Consider the following 18,501-nt stretch of genomic DNA (forward strand, 5'->3'; position numbering starts at 1 on the left):
TCAATGGTTTGCCATTGGTCTGTTATTTATTTAGTATATAGGGTAGTCTGCTGTACAATCAAATTGCAATCGTAAATCATTTGCACACAATATGATTCATTATAATGAATAATAATTGAATCACAGAAAAGGATAAAAAACGTTTATATAAAAGAAGTGTACGGTACAGACTGTACTGGGTTACTGGTTATCGAGGAGTGCATAATTTATGCCGGTGCCATGCCGCGCAAAGCAGTACCTAGGCTGCACATGTAACGAGTGGCATGGCACGGCCACTGAAGTAAAACGGTAGGACTCTTTATAATAAACAAAAAAAGAAATTCCGAACGCAACTTCCTAAAGGCTCTATTTCAGTTTTTTAATCTGTCAACATTTAAAATTTTAAACGTCAACTTAGAAATGTCAAATAGTTTCGTGATTTCATCTTTTTCTCAACAATTTTCGTAATTTCTAAAATTTCAAAGTTCTAAGTCTGTGTAACGATGCAAACAATTCGAAGAATAGCATTGTTTTAGCAGTAAATCAAGTAAATGGACAGCCAGTCCACGATGTCTAGTGAGAACACAGATGGTCCGAAAGGTGTGTTATTTTGTTCAATTGTTTGCTAATTTAGGCGATAATGTCTACCGTAGAAGCACTCAATGGTGTTTCTGTTTCAAGTGGAGGCCGCGGGCGAGTGCAACGGCCCGGCCGCGGACCAAACGAGGAGATTACTAGAAGAAGAATTTAATGTTCAACGAGCGAAAATGAAAGAGTTGTTCTTGCAAAAAGAAGGTTCGTTGTCCGTTATCAGCAGAGTAGGCCGCGCGGGGGTATTGTAGTCTGGTTCTGGTTGGTTACAATGCATGAAATCCTTATTATTCACGTGATAAGTTTGTTTTCTTGTGGTTGAATGTCAGTTTTACACTAAGTCCTAATTAGTAGTTTGCCTTTGTCCTGGTAATTGTTTGGATCCCCGGTGACTGTGAATGTGATGAGACCTGTAGCTTGTTCATGTGTGAGCACCATCCTGCTTGGTGCAGCAACTGGTTTGTACATAACATGAGGTAGTGGGAAGACGAACATCATGCACTAATGACATTATTATGGTTGATGCATTAAACCTGCATGTGTTACCTTCAGAGCAACAACTGCATTAACACTTATATGTTATAACTTCACTGTTTGCCATGTTTGTGTCACTTCATTACTTATTTAGATATTTACACCTAAAGTTTTGTCTCGTAAAGAATGAAAATGCAATGTAACACAAATACCTACATTGTTGAAGGTCATTTGTAATTACAGAGAAGTTTTTATATCATTTGTTATTGCAACATTAATTATCTTTCATTGACTGCATCTGATGCAGGATATAAAATAGTAGTTTTGTTTATCTTTCATTAATTTTCACCAACATAATATGTAATGTGAATAGACATGGAATACATTTTATAATTGTTAAAAATTGACTGATATTAAAATCTTTCATAAACAAATTAGATTCATAACACACAAATACTAACTGTATTTAAAAAGTTTTTTTTAGTTAGAAAACATAGTTTAAGTAAAATGGTGATTGGTTGGTATTCTAGTTAATATTGGTTAAGGTTAGCATTTTAACTTTATTATAATTGTTGCGTTTTTCTGTTAATGTCGCAAATTACCTTTAGGTGCATGGTTTCCAGTTTATTGAATCATTCAACATCTAGTGTCAACATTTACACAGCTGTATGAAATATTTGTGATTAGATTCACACAGCAAGTCACCACACATTGCTCACCCAATAGAGAGCTCTCATCATCACCATCTTCTCTAGCCCTTTCCCACCTATATTGAGATTAGCTTCCTGTCTAACCAGCTGAGTACCAGTGTTCTACATGGAGAAACTGCCTATCTGACTTCCTCAAACCAGTTAACCACATACTAAGGTGATCCTTAACGACAAGTGTCTCTTGAGAAACCTCTCATAACTTCATCCATCCATCATAGCCATTCAGTTGTCCATCTCTGGACATGGGCCTCCTCCAAATCTTTCCATTTCTGTTTTGGCCTCTTATAACTTACTAATATTAATGTGGTTCCCCTCACTCTTTGCAGAGGACATGAGGAAGATGCTTCAGGACAAGGAGCAGTTGGAGTCGGAGGTGCTGGGGCTCCGGGCTGAGCTGCAGCAGCTACAGACCCTGAGTGAGAACCAGAAGTCGGAGATACAGAGCTTGCAGATGCTTGTTAGTGGTAGGTGATCAGCTCATATTTTATAGTTTTTTTTTTCTTTTTATTTATATTATGGACTTCATTTACAGTGACCTGAAACTAAGCATGAAAATTCTGAATAAACTATTTAAAAATTATTATTATTTTTGTATGTCTCTGCCAGACCTCGGGACTATAGAGTCCCGGATTTTTGGGAGGCGAACGTGGGGCCGAAGCCAACACGCTGAAGCCCTTTTGAGACAACTTTAATGAAATGGCGACACAAAACCGACGATTATCCCCGTATACACTATAGAAATGTACCCAAGGACAATCCCCGGTTCTGTGCTAAACTATTGCTAACTATGGAGGAAAACTACTTGGGCTATTGTGATGGGATGTTAGTGGACTAGGAATGGGAAGACTATGGGAACTATGGCACCTGCCGATAACAATGTTTGCACACGTAAAAATGGCAGGTGGAGACTCGCCAACTCACTTACTGGGCCCCCGGGAATCAGTCACTGAATAGCAACAAGAGGGCAACAGGTACATGAGCGGCTGAAGGGTGAGGATACCTCGGCGGACTTTAAACGCAGATCACGCGCTCCCTGTGGGTCCAGCATCACCGGCCCACTCGCCACTTACCACGAGGCACCTACCCTCCGAATGGGCTGCTAACCCTGCTCTAGCGACTCCACTCTGACCGGCCGATGAAGGCAAGCCAAGAGGCGGGAGACCTATCCCCCGTCATGCTTCACTCCGGCAGGCCGGAGATGGGGGACAGTATACTCTCCCTGGAGCACTCGGATATATAGCCCCGCGGGGTCGCTACTCCCCGTCATCCGCCTCAGATGCCCTGCGGGGCTTATTATTATTATTATACGAGGCAGAGGGAGTAGCAAGGGAGTCAAACCTTAGAAGTACACTCTATTTTATACTTGCTCCCAAAAGCAGATTGTACATAGAGTGAATAGAATAATATCTTTATATTATACCATCAGGAAAAAACAATATAGGACAATATAAACAAATATTGGTGATTACAATAGGCGACCTGATCGCTAAGAATCAATTTCTTCTAGACATATATTACCTGCTTGTAAGGAAACATGATTCAATCCAGTATTCTATAATTTTTTACCCCTTTTTTTCTTCTAAAAAAACCTTTTATTATTTGTGTCACCCATCAACATTCTTTAGATACTGAAAGCACTACATTGATTTTATATTTATTTGAAGTTGTATATGTATACCTAAACATTTAAATCTAAACAGGATATTGTTCCAACTGTGAACTGATTGCAATGATTTTTATAGCCCACTATGTAGTACACAAATATTGCTCATTAATCAAATTGATGTGAAATCATGCAAAACTTGTGTTATCAAATTAAAATAATAATGTTGATTCGATACTATGAAAGCGCTCTGGTTTTACTCATGAAGTATATTTTTAAAACAAGTCACATAAGAGAGAAACTTTAGACTTCTTGACGTTAAAAATATAATGAACATGTCAGCTACAGTCTTCCGCCTATAAAGATGAAATTCTCTAGTAAACTAGTAATTGCCTGCAGAGTATATTGACCTGCCTGTATGTGTGTTTGTACATAGTAACAGTTCATTATTTTATCTATAGTAAAAAAGGGGCTTTAACTAGGTAAATGTTTTCCTCATTGATATTGTGATGTAGAGGGGTATGGATCATGTTGCAGGCGTTTTGTTTAGGATGGGGCTCCAAAGGTAAGTTAGGGGACCAACATTCATTAAACATAATACACAAATAAGTCGATCAGCTTCTGGTACTTATTTTCATATCTAAAACGTTAAACACACACTCGATATGTCCGAATACAACAGTACACCTTTTTTTTGCCGACGTTTCAGCCGAATCGAACCCACCCTACTGACGGGTGTAATTTCGATTGCAATACATAAAAAACTTAGATATTTATGGTATGTGCGAACAATATCCTCCATTCCTAACTCTACCCTGACACTAAATTAATGCCCTTTTTACATTGTGAACAGAAACAGTGGAAGCATCGTCATCAGGCACGGAGGAGGTGAGGCGGCTGCGCGCCAGGAACTTGGAGCTGGAGCAGCATCTCAACCAGATGAGGCAGCAGCAGCAGGTCTGTTCTTACATCTATACCTACCGTGTATAGTTAAGTTGAGAGGATACATTACAAATAAACATATGAATGTTACACCTGTATACTGAGGGAACTATTTCGCGCATCCGATAAAAAAGGAGCCTATAGATCTTCGATGAATGGGGTAGGTTCTAACGCTGAAATAACTTTTCAAATCGGGCTAACAGTTCCTGAGATTAGGGCGTTCATGAAAGCAAGCTATATAATATAAACTATTCTATGTTTATAGATTAATGGTCTCACAATCCACTGCTTATGTTAACAAGATCTTCAGTAAGCCTAAGGTATCAGCATTTAAACAAATGTGTTGCCATTAAAAAGGCATGTTAATTATAATTCAATAAACCTAGTTATCGCTCAGTAGGTTGTACCGACCTTGTCGCGTCTTCAACATTTGCTCATATTATTTTGATTGCAAACCATATTTTAAACTATAAAATGTTAAACATGTCACGCTTTAACGTAAGGTACACATAATGTTCATTTACATAATATACTTTAACGATATTTCTTGAATATTAATCGTTAATGCTTATAAATAAAGTATATTCTTGTACGAAACGGACGTAGGTACTTGCGTGTGTAAAAGTAAGAGAGTAGTTCTTACCGATATTTCTATTTTGCCATAATCGAAGGACCTGTATATTACCACTAGCTTCAACCAGCGTCCCGTGTGATCTACTCCAACTCCACGCACCCGGATAAATGTCAATACATGAGCTATTTAACACTGGAAGATTTTTCCAAATCGGTCCAGTAATTCCTAAGATTAGTACGTTTAAACGAACGAATAGATTAGGCAGTTTCATACAATGGAGTTTGTATGTGAATATGATGGTTTATAGGTGAAAATATTTGTTTTCAATGTTTTTCTTTATCATTTGAAGGTGTCTGCCGTTGTGTTGACTTATCTTTGGGCGCACTAACTGTGCACGTAGTTTTATACAGGCTGTTTTTTTTATAAACAGAATGAAAATAGTTTTTTCTTGTTTATATACTTATGTAATCCTTCCTCCCTTTGCTCAACAGTGGCACAATAAAAAGGCTGATGATGCGAATAATATATCGGCCTATTTTTTACTATTTACTAGACTATTACAGTTAATGTACGTCTGAATACTCAAACGCCACCCAATTTTGAGGCATGCTCAATAATGCGCTCGCGTTTGCAACAGAAATACTTTTTAATAAAACTTAAAGCTAAGTTATGTTGTAGTATGTCTAGGAAAATCTTATTCTTTATAAAATCAACTTTAACAATACGTACAACTAAATAACTAACTAAATAAGAAAACCGAACTTTTTTACAAATAACACCATTTATTAACTAAACTAAGGACAACATAAATATTTAGAAAATCTATCAGCGCACACACTAGAAAAAACTATTCACGATTGTAAAGCAATTGGTACTAAAAGAAACCGGTCGAGATAACTTAAGTGTAACTTATTCCAAGTATTACTTACAGAGTCGTAACTTATGCTTGTCGTGCGGTTATCGCTTAGAATTAACATATTGCCAGCATCGTACAGCGAATTATCATACTTGGATTAAGTACTTAAGTGTTACCCGATGCGCAGGAGTCGGTAGTGTGTTATTGTGATGCGTCGATCATTTAAAATTGGTGTTTAAAGTTTTTCTAAAAGTAAAAAAATGCGTTAAAAATCGAACATTTATTTGTAGTGTCTTTACTACTGTGGTAGTTTGAAAACCGCTCCCAAAACATACATATTTCTTCTATTTTCCTTCTCTTTAAATGACCTCACAAAGATTATTTTGTATGTATTATATTATATTGAAAAATGATAGAAGAGAAATATGTTAACACACTACCGCATTGGGGAATTATGTGCCTGCAATAATAGTTATGTTTGTGATAAATAAACAAAAGTATTCTGAAGTTGCGTACAACGCGTACAGCGCGTACAATGGACGTGAATTACCTGTATAACGCTCGCGCTATGTGGCAGGAGGTGTCCCTGGCGCCCGCCACCTTTGTCCGCTCTCTCGCCAGGAAGCTCACGGCTGAGACTGAAGATCAGCCGCCTAAGAAGGTACGTTGTTTTGGATATCTGTGGCCCAAAGTACACTGACAACAAAATCAAAATCTTTTTATTTCACATAGGCCTTTGCAGGCTTATATGAAACGTCACACTATTTGCACGGTTCCAAAAAGTTGGCCTCATGGAGAAGAGCCGGCAAGAATTTCCATAGACACTCTTTTTAAAAAGTAATATTTTCACAAACAGTCTATTTCATAACAATAGTAAGCTGACAAATTATAAAATGCACTTCAGTCTTCCTAAACCAACAAGTTTCAAAGTAAACAATTGTTTTTAGTTGTAGCTGAATTTGGGCGTAATTCTAAATAACATATGGCAGAATATATCCGAAGTGTGTCAGTGTCCTTATTGAACTGTGTGACTGTAAAGTCACTTGTTTAGGAATAATACAAAAGTATTTTATAAAAACAAGTTTGACGAGCAGAATTTGAATGTAAACTTTGCGAATAGTGGCACAGAGAAGCCCCTTTAGATTTTCTCTTAAGTCACTTATTCTTTTGCATATACATGTCATATTATCTACATTAGGCAAAGCTTTAAACTTCTCTTTCATATAGAACTTAGAAGAAGAGCTGCTGCGGTCCATTATCCAGCCTCTTGAGATGGAGATCGCGGCGCTCAAGACCAAACTACGAGATACCGACGCGCAGCTACAAGATGCTCTAGCGGTTAGTACATGTTACATACCTACAGTATTCGTACTTATCTGTCTACTTATATGGGCTATGTGTGGGTAAATGTTGTATGTTTGTTGCAGAAAGCGAAATCTACAGCCGCCGCCGCCGCGAGTGGGGATGCCAAAACAGAAAATGCAGGTTCGGTGTTTCAATCCGATATTTTAACCACCCTTTATACAACGTATTGATTTGCATTTGTGCCATACTTCAGGAGGAGGACATAAAATACGTAAATAATCGATTGGAATCACAGTAGACGGGAAATAGCTAATATGCACTGCTTTTTTTGTCATTGTAATGTCGTAGTATTTCAGAAGTAATCCAATTTTATGAATGATTTTTGCGTATGCTTTGTGTTTGCGTTTGTGTGAGGGCGCAGCACAGTTTTAAGGCCAGTACCATACACGCGCCAAGTTTAAATTCGGCTAGATGACATTGAAGGAATTCCGAAAAAAAAAATTATGTACCAATTTTTTTGTTGATTTGGGTCGAGAATCATTAGCATAATTACGTCCTTGAATATGGCACGGATGCAAATCAACAGCTTGTATAAATTTTAGTGGACCACTTTTTAACCGACTTCCCAAGGAGCAGAAGATTCTCAATTCCTCGGTTTTTTTTTTATGTTTTTGTATGTAGGCACACCGAAAGGCGCCTGAACCGATTTGCAAAATTATTTCTTTGTGTTAAAGGCCAAAAAATTTTTTTATTGTGTTTTTATTATAAGTAAACGCCTTTATTGTTATATTCCTTCTACCATTTAACTTATTTAAATTGATTATTGTTTAACGAGTTTTATGACTGGTGTTCTTACAGAGGCGAGCAGACAATGCGACATGTGCGCGAACTATGAGAAGCAGCTGGTGCTAGAGCAGGCCAACGCTGAGCAGGCTCGCGACAAGGCCCTCATGAAGGAGTTGGCGCTCAAACAGGTACGTGACAATTGTGCACTTTAATTACATTGCTTTAAGTTCAATTTTACTTGCACGTGTTCGGGTCGAGTGAAGTGCTAAGTGTCAATTACAAGTTAACTCGTTCCCCCAGTTAACGCCAGAATCGCTGTCACTTACCGATCCCCTTGAAATGAGAGTTGTTACCTAATTGCTACCAGCTACCATTAATTGCTACCGTTCCCCCAGGCGACGGAAGAGCTAGAAGGTGTCAGATCCCTGCACGACGAGACGGTGCGGTCGTGGCACTCGGAGCGGCAGGCCAGCGCCGAGCAGCTGGACAGCCTGCAGGCGGCAGTGGACGCGGCACGAGCTGCCCTGGAGCAGCAGGCCGCGGCGGCCGAGCAGGCCTCGCAGCGAGCGCTGCAGCATGTCACCGAGCTCACGGTGGACAGGGAGACGCTGCAGAAGAAGCTCGACAGGTCAGTGTTAGGAGGACTTGAGAGTCTCTAACTGCAGTAGACCAGGTCAGGTCTTTCACAGTCAGGTATGAATCGGCTGTTATTGTATTTTTAACACACATCGTGTATCATGAATGTGATTCTGAGTCCAATGAGCATGGGGATATGAGGTAAATAATTTGCGCGTGCGCAATTCATTTATTTCACTCGGTTCTTTAAAAGCACTTATGTTAGTCAAAAATCAAATAATATGAAAGTTGGAGAAGTCTATGGAGAAGAACGGGCGAAAAATTGCACGGTGTTACTCTTACCATTGAACTATTAAGCCATAAAAGTTTTTTTATTGAAATGTTTATTTTGTGTACAGTTTAGAGAGAGATAACGCTATGTTGATGGGACAGTACACGAAGAAGGCTGCCGACATGCAGAATGAAATCATCGACCTGCCTGATAATGTAGAGGTTTGTAATATTATCTTCTGTTTATTATGAATTCTAAGACCAAAGGACATTGTTCAATTTTGGCCTAAGAACCGATGTGAATATAAATTTTACTATAATTTTCATTTAATTTTTTATTGTTTGAAACATATTTTCGTTTTCCACGGACACTTCAAATAAATAAATTCCAAATAAAAAGTTGGGTCACAATTATTGATGCCTTATAAAATGTTTCCGTCAGCCAGTGCTGCCAGTTTCGGAAGTTTTAGCGATTTCGGTAAATACGGACCGAATTGAGAACCTCCTTTCCGAAGTCGGTTATTAAAATTAGTTGCTAACACTTTATTCATTTAAATACCTAAATTGACTAGCTAGAAAAAAACTAGTATTCTATATGTTTTAAGCGAAATCGCGAATTTCTAGCTTGGCATTCGAGTAGGATTATAGTTTTCGTAATTGGCAACACTGGTGTACTTCAGTCAGTTTGCTAGAAGTCAGTTTGATTGCTTTGCGACTATCGTTTCTTTTGTGATTTTCTATGCGTTTCATGGTTTTATTCTAACAACTTTGGCTTGATTACGGACTCCGATTAGATTGCGTACTTGGTAGACTCGGCTGTGTGTAAAGGACTGGATTTTCCTGGCATTTTCGGATATTGCTCTGTTTGTGATCGAATTTAGTTGTATTATAATTACAACAATGGATGCAGAATATAGTATATTGTATAAATTGTGGATCTGCTGGAGGTTCTTTGGTATTAGAAAACGAAGATATACTTCGTTGCATACAACAATGGACTGTTCCCCGTATGGTAAGTGGTCTACGAAAGTGTTTTTCTAATTTTGATAAGAATGTTACTACCTACTTATGTTTTCATAAGCACACAATTTCTCGGTTTTCAAATTAATTGCCACAATTGCAAGTTACTTGACATTTACTAATGTTTTATTGTAATTATTTATTACAGGTTGAAGCTCATGACCTTATATGTACGACGTGTTGGTCTGAAGCAGTCGAGCATAATAAGATGCAATGCACTGTTGGACGCAATTGTGTACTTTGTAAGAAGCTCCTACCATCAGGCATTACTGTTGCAATTGTATCGTTGGGCGTATAACAGTGGGCTGTTGTGCCCACATAATGACTATAATTTGGTATTTAAGCTGGGCGAGATACCAAAATTCAATTGAACCCCCTGCTCAGTTCTCAGATAATATATTATTGAGAAATATTGATGATTAAAAACCTTTAATTGAATATAAATATTGTTTTTATTGCACATCCTCGAAAACCTCTTTCATTGTTATTGGTAAACCTTACTTAAACTGTTAAATTATGTTGTGTGGTATGGTCTGTGCCTTCTTGGTAATAGACCGCGGGTTCGATTCCCGCCTTATGGCATGTAGATAGCTAGGTAACTGTCTAATATAAAAGTATCATTTAAATAAATAATTCTCCATCGTAATAACATCGATTTTATGAATTGTGGTGAATGGAACTCTTCCATTTTGGATACTTATGCGTTTTATCACAAATCCAAAGTGGATTCTTTATATATTAAGAAACGTAACGTTGAAAGCAAAAGCGTTTAGGTAGTTGTTTTTCATACAAATTCTAAGCATTTATGAAAACTAGTCACACGCCCCGTCTTCGCACGGTGGCAATGTAAAACCTTGGTGTATAGCTTCCTCTTGACCTACTCTATCTATTAAAAAAAATCGCACCCAAATCCATTGCGTAGTTTTAAAGATCTAAAGCATTCATAGGGACAGACAGAAAATGCAACTTTATAAAATGATCATTGTCAAAAAATTCTCTTAAACTTGACTAGGTACTATCTCTTTTCCTAGTATCTAGTAGATTAGTCTTTCCCTAGATCTAGAAGAGAACATATAGAGCTGTACATAGTGTTGTTGATATTTTGTATAGTGTAGTTTGATTTTTAATTAATACTACTCTGATATTTCACGCAAGCTTGGTTATTTTTTATTTATAACCTCAAAATATTAACTTTTTTCGTAATTATTTTAGTTTCCTGAAGTGTCCGTTCGTGAAAACTTATTTCATAGGATTCCATATACTTTAAAGAGTTTATAGAAGTCACTTTCCATTCGAACGGTTCTTAGGCAGAACATGTATGGAGCCGGAACAATGTCCTTTATTGAGGAATACAAAAAAAGAATGTTTTCTTACTTTTTTTACCTTTGAATTATAAAGCTGAAGTTTGTTTGTCTGAACGAGCTATAGTCACTTACTATTGGACAGATTTTAAGAAATAATTCAGTATTTTAGTCTAGCAGCTGACCAATAGTCTAGAATCTAGACGTGATTAGGCAACAGAAACCACGGTAAGGGCGCCACTGCGGCCGTTGGTAGGCTGGTAGTCAGGCTGGCCGACAGGTAGGTAGGTAGGGGTCCAAATAAAGTACACAATTTGGTAGAAATTGAGACTTTATTTAAGCCAACTCCTGCTGCCCTAATCACGAATAGATCTTGAGGTAGAAGGTACACTGGGAACACTGGCCTGAACCGTGGTGTAGCTCCGTCGACGGCCCAGCTCCTTCCCAGGTTGCACATCCAAGTCTCCAGCAGGACCCAGGTAGTTCCAGACAGGATCAGGTCTGGTCTTTCACTCGCCGCCAGGTAGAACGTTGCGTAGCGAGGGTTTAAAGAGGAACGTAGAAAATCGAACGTAGAAATATTCAACGTAGAAATCCTGGAAGCGCAGAGACAAGGCTAGCGTTAGCAGAGCTTGGGCCACGTTGCCGGGTCCAAAGGTCACAGTGTCCCAGCAAACAAAGTGAACAAAGAACAGCTGCTTTAGATAGAAATTTAGCAAGAAGAACACCTTACAATAGTACATAGGCAATGCATGGAAACTTACCCCAGCGGGATTTTAGATTATAATTTGTCTAGCACAAATAAGTAGAAATTAGGCAGGTACGCAATACTGAAGGTCAACTCAAAAAAACGTGTGACACAGCCGTCACGTCTGATGCAATTTGGTCGTCTGCCTGCGTCTCGGCCCCGAATGCACTCGAGGCACCACCGTCGCGCGCGGCGAAACCAGTTCACCCGTTTAGAGATGCGTAGGCGCAATAGTTACGAGGTCCTTTGTGTAAATAATTAATATTGGGTTCCGTATATGAATTATGTTAATTTTAATATATTATAATTTTTATTTCATTTATTTTAGTTTACTTTAGGTGTTTTATTAATTTTAGAATAAATCTATTGTAATTATTTGTATTTTTTTTTAATTTCTAACCTATTCTTAGAGCTAGCAAAGTACAACGTTACAATGTAGGTCACTTTTTATCCGGGTGCGGTTTCTACCCGCTGTGGACTAAATCGCTTAGAAGCTAGTTTTAAATTACTTTACTGCTTAGTGATAATTTTTACGTGCCAATAAAATAGTCGGTAATATATTCCCATGATAATGGTCATAAAATATGCATGCCGATTAAACGGCGAGACATGTACCTACTGTAACATCTTGTACTACCATACTAAGTTTTTAGCAAATAAAATTTTCTATTCTATGTTCCCAGGAGCTACAAGAGCTGACACTGCGTCTCCGGGAGCAGCTGATCCTCTGCGAGATCGGCCGCGAGGAGGCGCGCGGCGCCGAGCGCGAGCTGCGCGCTCAGCTGCTGCAGCACGGCGCCCTGTTCCACCGCCAGGACGCTGAGCTCACTGCGCTCAGGAACAGCCTTAAGGAGGCCAAGTGAGTTGTTCATTTATTTATTTACACCCCTATCTACCATTACCAGGTTTATCTTAACCTAATGCGATAGATAGGACTCAATTCTGCATAGTTATAAATGAAAACATAGAAAACAAAGCAGAAATAACATTTTTTGGATTTTTTGCTACAGGTTGTTTGTATTCAGAAGAAATAATTTTCTTACATAGTGCAGTATCCACTTTCATATACAACGAAATCAAACTTCTTTTGTTTTTATCCATAACTCCACGTGGATCCCAATCGAACTATTTATCGTATCCAAAAGGGGCTAAAATTATTCTATGTTTGTCTCCTGGTTCTACGTTCTAAGCTACCTCCCCACCAATTACCAGCCAATTTTCGAGTTAAAGATTGTGTTATTAATTATACCAAAACTTATTTTCTCAGGGAAGAAATCGACCGTCTCCAAACGGAACAAGCAGCGATGCAGGAGCTAGGGTCACGGCTGCGTCAGGCGGGCGAGCTGGGCTCCACCCTGCTGGAGGACAAGCGGCGCCTGCAAGCCGAGCTGCTCGAGCTGCGCGGCCGCGTCTCCGTGCTGCAGCAGGAGCTGGATAACAGCGAGAAGGTGCAGCAGGACTTCGTGCGACTGTCGCAGTCGCTGCAGGTAAATTATTCTCTCCCCACTGGGGGAAGGTTTGAGGAGGCCTGCCGTAAGGTGAGCTGCAGTCGCCGGACTGGACGCCATAGATCCACTCAGGCGAGTCAGTTGTACAGAGCCTTGTGCAACTGACGGTTAGTGTAGTAAGTGCAAGTATGTGCAAGTATATAACAACATAATAATGTGTAAGTGCCCACAGACTCTTTCGAGAAATCAGTAAGCGATTAGTGGAGTCCACTCGTGAACAAAGGGCTGGCCTATACTTTGGCCAAAGGATATGCATTGCCATCCAGCGTGGCAATGCAGCCAGCCTTTTGGGCACGATCCCAGCTGACAGCGATGCGGATGAATATTTTGATACTTAGTTTTAATATTTCCCTATCATAAATTGTATTGAATAAATAATAATGTATATATTTATAACATTGTTGTGCAGGTGCAGCTGCAGCGCATCCGCGAGGCGGACACGGAGGTGCGGTGGCAGCACGAGGACGACGTGCACGAGTGTCCCGCCTGCCACGCGCATCTGCCCAACCCCAAGAAGAAGGTATGTCATCATCCGTAATCAAATCAAATATATTTATTTGTCAGAATATGGTACAAATTTCTCGTTTCAACATATCCTGCCATACTAAATCTTAATCGGCTCTTAAAATACATACATTTCAAAGTAAATGTTGTCTACCTATTAGTAAAACACATCTCTACAAATTTATATTACAAATATATATCACCCGAAGTCCGAGAGAGAACATGATGTGCGGATGTGAAGATCAGCCAACTGCGCAGGACATACGTGTACAGTGCACAAGCATTTGCTTGGACACAAGTGCACTCACTATTTCTTCACTCTCATGGCGCGATGGGACGGCAATCCGACACCACCGGAGAGAGATCACAAGCAGGACCGACATTTACGTGCTCTCCGATGGGATATATAATTGTATGGTGTGTGTGTCGTGCCGGACTGAGTGTGTTGTATGTGCAGGTGCACTGCCGGCATTGCGGGCGCATCTTCTGCAGCGCGTGCGTGTCGTGCAGCGTGCCGGCCGGGCCCCGCCGGGTCCCCGCGCGGGTCTGCGCCGTGTGCCGCACGCTGCTGCAGCCCCACGCCGCGCCCTACTTCAGCACCGAGCCGCCGCGCTCGCCCGACTAGCCGCCCTACACCACCAGCCGCCCTGCACCACCAGCCGCCCTACCCGCGCCTGTGCCGCACGCTGCTGCAGCCCCACGCCGCGCCCTACTTCAGCACCGAGCCGCCGCGCTCGCCCGACTAGCCGCCCTACACCACCAGCCGCCCTGCACCACCAGCCGCCCTACCCGCGCCTGTGCCGCACGCTGCTGCAGCCCCACGCCGCGCCCTACTTCAGCACCGAGCCGCCGCGCTCGCCCGACTAGCCGCCCTACACCACCAGCCGCCCTGCACCACCAGCCGCCCTACCCGCGCCTGTGCCGCACGCTGCTGCAGCCCCACGCCGCGCCCTACTTCAGCACCGAGCCGCCGCGCTCGCCCGACTAGCCGCCCTACACCACCAGCCGCCCTGCACCACCAGCCGCCCTACCCGCGCCTGTGCCGCACGCTGCTGCAGCCCCACGCCGCGCCCTACTTCAGCACCGAGCCGCCGCGCTCGCCCGACTAGCCGCCCTACACCACCAGCCGCCCTGCACCACCAGCCGCCCTACCCGCGCCTGTGCCGCACGCTGCTGCAGCCCCACGCCGCGCCCTACTTCAGCACCGAGCCGCCGCGCTCGCCCGACTAGCCGCCCTACACCACCAGCCGCCCTGCACCACCAGCCGCCCTACCCGCGCCTGTGCCGCACGCTGCTGCAGCCCCACGCCGCGCCCTACTTCAGCACCGAGCCGCCGCGCTCGCCCGACTAGCCGCCCTACACCACCAGCCGCCCTGCACCACCAGCCGCCCTACCCGCGCCTGTGCCGCACGCTGCTGCAGCCCCACGCCGCGCCCTACTTCAGCACCGAGCCGCCTTACCTACCTGCTGCAGACCCACGCCACATCCACGACACAGTTACACCCCAGTCCCATCACGCAATAGTTAGTACGGCGACGTCCACAACACCTTCAATATCGCGGTGCATTCAAGTTGTAAGGCGCTTTCAATTCAACCTACCAACATGTCCCCACCCCCCATTCCTAGTGACGTACACTTCCAAAAATGCAATACTTCTTGGTGCCTCTCTGTCCATGGCTACTTGATTTAATTTGATCTCGTCCCAAGCTTTAACAATATTTCAAGCTCTTTCCACAAAACGTCTTCAAGTTGTGGCAAACGCGGCTTTCGACGCCTTTCATCCCTCCGTATTGTACCCAGCTGTGCTAAAGTATTTCTGATAAACTTTGTTCACCTCAGAATAATGTCGTCTGTAATATTAGAATTAGTGTAACTAGACAATCTTTATTGTGTTAAATTATTTTTGTTGAGGACAGCCTGGTGGCAGGCTTCGAGATTTTCATAATGAATGATTCGTGATAAAGGGAATCAACAGCCTTATAGGAAAAAAAATCGAAAGAATCTATGTTAATAAACAAAATTGCTGTCAAAAATTGGATATATGTATCTGAATGGTGTGAAGCCAGTGTAATTCGGATAAGGTTGTTGTGCTGGTCGCGCCTGCGCAGTGAGTGCGCACTGAACACTAAGTTATGACATCTAGCGATAGCGTAGAATAAGAGTTGTAATATAAAGATATTTTATTGTAAATAAAAGAGCTCCATATTACTTGTTGTTTCTTCTCTTCTCTCCTCTAAGCTTCATCAAAATGTCAGCTTAAGGCGACGAATTGGTAAACAATAATATTCCATAACCGGCACGCGCATCTAAGGCGCCAAAAGGGGTCGGAGCGTCTGAGCGGGGCGAGGATAACAATACGCGCGCTAGCTTATAACTATATAAAAGTCGTAAGCGACAAAATGGTTTTGTAATTTTCCCCCTTACTTATAAAATCTCTAATCTCCTTCTAAGCAACATTTTCACACTTTTTTTTAAAGTCTTAAGTAGTGATTAAATGTTAGTTAAGACATGTTTAAGTAACGTTTATAAGTAAGAATTTTACTAAACAGCCCTCAAGTATCTATACTAATATATAAAGCTGAAGAGTTTGTTTGTTTGTTTGAACGCGCTAATCTCAGGAACTACTGGTCCGATTTGAAAATTTATTTCAGTGTTAGATAGCCCATTTATCGAGGAAGGCTATAGGCTACTTTTTATCCCGGTACGGGAAGTAGTTCCCACGAGATGCGGGTGAAACCGCTGGCAGAAGCTAGTTACTTATATTTAATTCACGTTTATAAGTAAGGCTGCTACAGTCTTCTTTATAAATATAAGGCTGCTAATTATTTATAAATGATAATTTGATAAAAATTCCTTCTACAATTTTAAAGAGTATGTATATGTTACCGTAAGATTACAAACATCGTTAGATTACAATCTATCTCGAGAGATTGTAAACTGTCGAATTATTGTGAACCGTAACATCTGATTGCAATTTAACGCATTATTTTTCGCTATATTATAATCTATCGATGAGAAATTGTCAAATTGTCAACTGTCCGAAAGCTCTCTCTGATTGGTCAGTCTTTTTGTAAGACCGACCAATCACGACCAGCCGTTCTGTTCCCATGGAGTTCCCGTAGAGTTAGGAATGAAATAGAGGTGTCAGTTAAATAAAATAAATGCTCTTCAAAAATTCTTCAAGTATTAAATTTATATAAAAATAACTCTTATAAAAATACAGTTAGGTATTTTGTCTTCAAATACAAACTAATATTTAAAAATAAAATAAAAGGGGTGCTAATTAAACAGGCTTCTTTTTAATATCATTATTCGCCCCCAAAAATGTATGTTGCCTTCTAAATTACTAAGTCAGCCACAATTAATAAAGCGTCGAGCATCTAAATAATACTATCTTAGCCACGAGTTATCTTCCACTCTAAATACAACTCAGCATGATGGTTATTTTTTTGCATCTAAATTTGTAGCATGCATTCTAACAGTAAACTTCTTAAATACTATTAAATGACATCATAAAAATATTTATTTACCTTCTAATTTTTTAACTCGTACCTACTGAGTTTTTTGTTTAAAATATAACACATCCCATATTAATTGACCCAGCATGGAAGTAAGCATGCAACATGCAGCAAGCATAACTTCTGTCACGGCTCCGGCGCTGCGGGGCTCCGGCGGTCCCATGCGAGCTTATCGTCGCAGATGGTTTTCACGCTCACCACCGCAGCTTCGGCTTGCTAGCCGGCGGAGCCGGCCAGCCTCAGCCGCGGCGGCGAGCGCTGAAACTACCTGCGCCTCAGCTCGCAGGCCGCCTCGCCCCTCCGCGCCTACGCGGTTTTGAATTGCACTCTAGGGGTAGGGCAGACTATTGTAGGTATTCAAACTTCTGGTATTCTTGAAAGCCTTTATTAATAGTTAAAGAAATACAATCACATTTTGTTAGGAATTATAACATTGTTCTCACTAGTTTTTACATCATGACAATTCACACCACAGTCATTCTTTTTCATAGACTAACAACCCTACATTTTTTAAATGTCATAGACTATAAATTCCTAACACCTTCTCCTATTTTTAATATATGAACATAAATTAAAAATACCTTATAATTACTTCAGAAACACATCAGTTTTCAAAACATTAACTTAAACAAGTTTTCAAAACATTAACTTAAACACTTCTAATTATAACTCTCAATTTACACAACAACTTTATCGCAATGAAATTTAAATTTTTCTTTATATAGTGGTTTCGTCAACATATCCGCTATCTGATAATTTGTAGGACAATATATAACATCTAAATATCCTTTCTTATAATTTTCGTGTATAAAATAAAATCTCACATCTATATGTTTAGATCTCTTGCTGAATGAACCTGTTTTAATCAATTGGATAGCACTCTGGTTATCAATATTCAAACTAATCTTAATACTGCTACCAATTAATTCACTTATAAAAGTCTTTAAGTATAAACACTCTTTAACGCAATCTGCTGCTGCTATATATTCCGCTTCAGTTGACGATAGACTTACTATCGGCTGTCTTTTGGAGCACCAAGCTATAGGTCCACCTGCCAACATTATTATGAACCCTGTTGTACTTCGTCTGGTCTCTGTACAACCTGCATAATCTGAGTCACAATATGCATGCAATCTTGTAATATCTTTCCCAGCATTATACAAAATCCCTTTATCTCTCGTTCCATTCAAGTACTTCAACACCTTCTTTACTGCTAATATGTCTTGCCTTGATGGA

General features: G+C 40.7%; 1 protein-coding gene across 3 annotated transcripts; it reads left to right on the forward strand.

Annotated features, from left to right (window-relative positions):
• The first annotated feature begins 386 nt into the window (after positions 1 to 386).
• On the forward strand, positions 387 to 15,955 carry LOC124637573 (rab GTPase-binding effector protein 1). 3 transcript variants are annotated; one of them, XM_047174144.1, is made up of 15 exons: positions 387 to 579; positions 661 to 774; positions 2,081 to 2,218; positions 4,211 to 4,314; positions 6,307 to 6,390; positions 6,957 to 7,067; positions 7,157 to 7,214; positions 7,893 to 8,008; positions 8,216 to 8,448; positions 8,795 to 8,888; positions 12,419 to 12,594; positions 13,003 to 13,222; positions 13,653 to 13,763; positions 14,205 to 14,395; positions 15,205 to 15,955. In XM_047174144.1, the coding sequence occupies exons 1-14, from the start codon at positions 531 to 533 to the stop codon at positions 14,370 to 14,372; spliced, it is 1,776 nt and encodes a 591-aa protein (XP_047030100.1). In that variant the 5' UTR covers positions 387 to 530; the 3' UTR covers positions 14,373 to 14,395; positions 15,205 to 15,955. The 3 variants fall into 3 exon arrangements, with proteins under 3 accessions (XP_047030100.1, XP_047030099.1, XP_047030101.1); XM_047174143.1 differs by having other exon boundaries at positions 14,205 to 15,955; XM_047174145.1 differs by lacking the exon at positions 661 to 774 and having other exon boundaries at positions 14,205 to 15,955.
• The last annotated feature ends 2,546 nt before the right edge of the window (positions 15,956 to 18,501 follow it).

This window comes from Helicoverpa zea, chromosome 16, assembly GCF_022581195.2.
Source record: "Helicoverpa zea isolate HzStark_Cry1AcR chromosome 16, ilHelZeax1.1, whole genome shotgun sequence".
In the NCBI taxonomy this organism is placed as follows: Eukaryota; Metazoa; Arthropoda; class Insecta; order Lepidoptera; family Noctuidae; genus Helicoverpa; species Helicoverpa zea.

Coding starts and splice junctions, on each gene's coding strand:
- LOC124637573 (XM_047174143.1), top strand. CDS start 531: ATGGACAGCCAGTCCACGATGTCTAGTGAGAACACAGATGGTCCGAAA. Junction 2,219..4,210: donor CTTGCAGATGCTTGTTAGTG/GTAGGTGATCAG, acceptor CATTGTGAACAG/AAACAGTGGAAGCATCGTCA. Junction 13,764..14,204: donor TGCCCAACCCCAAGAAGAAG/GTATGTCATCAT, acceptor TTGTATGTGCAG/GTGCACTGCCGGCATTGCGG.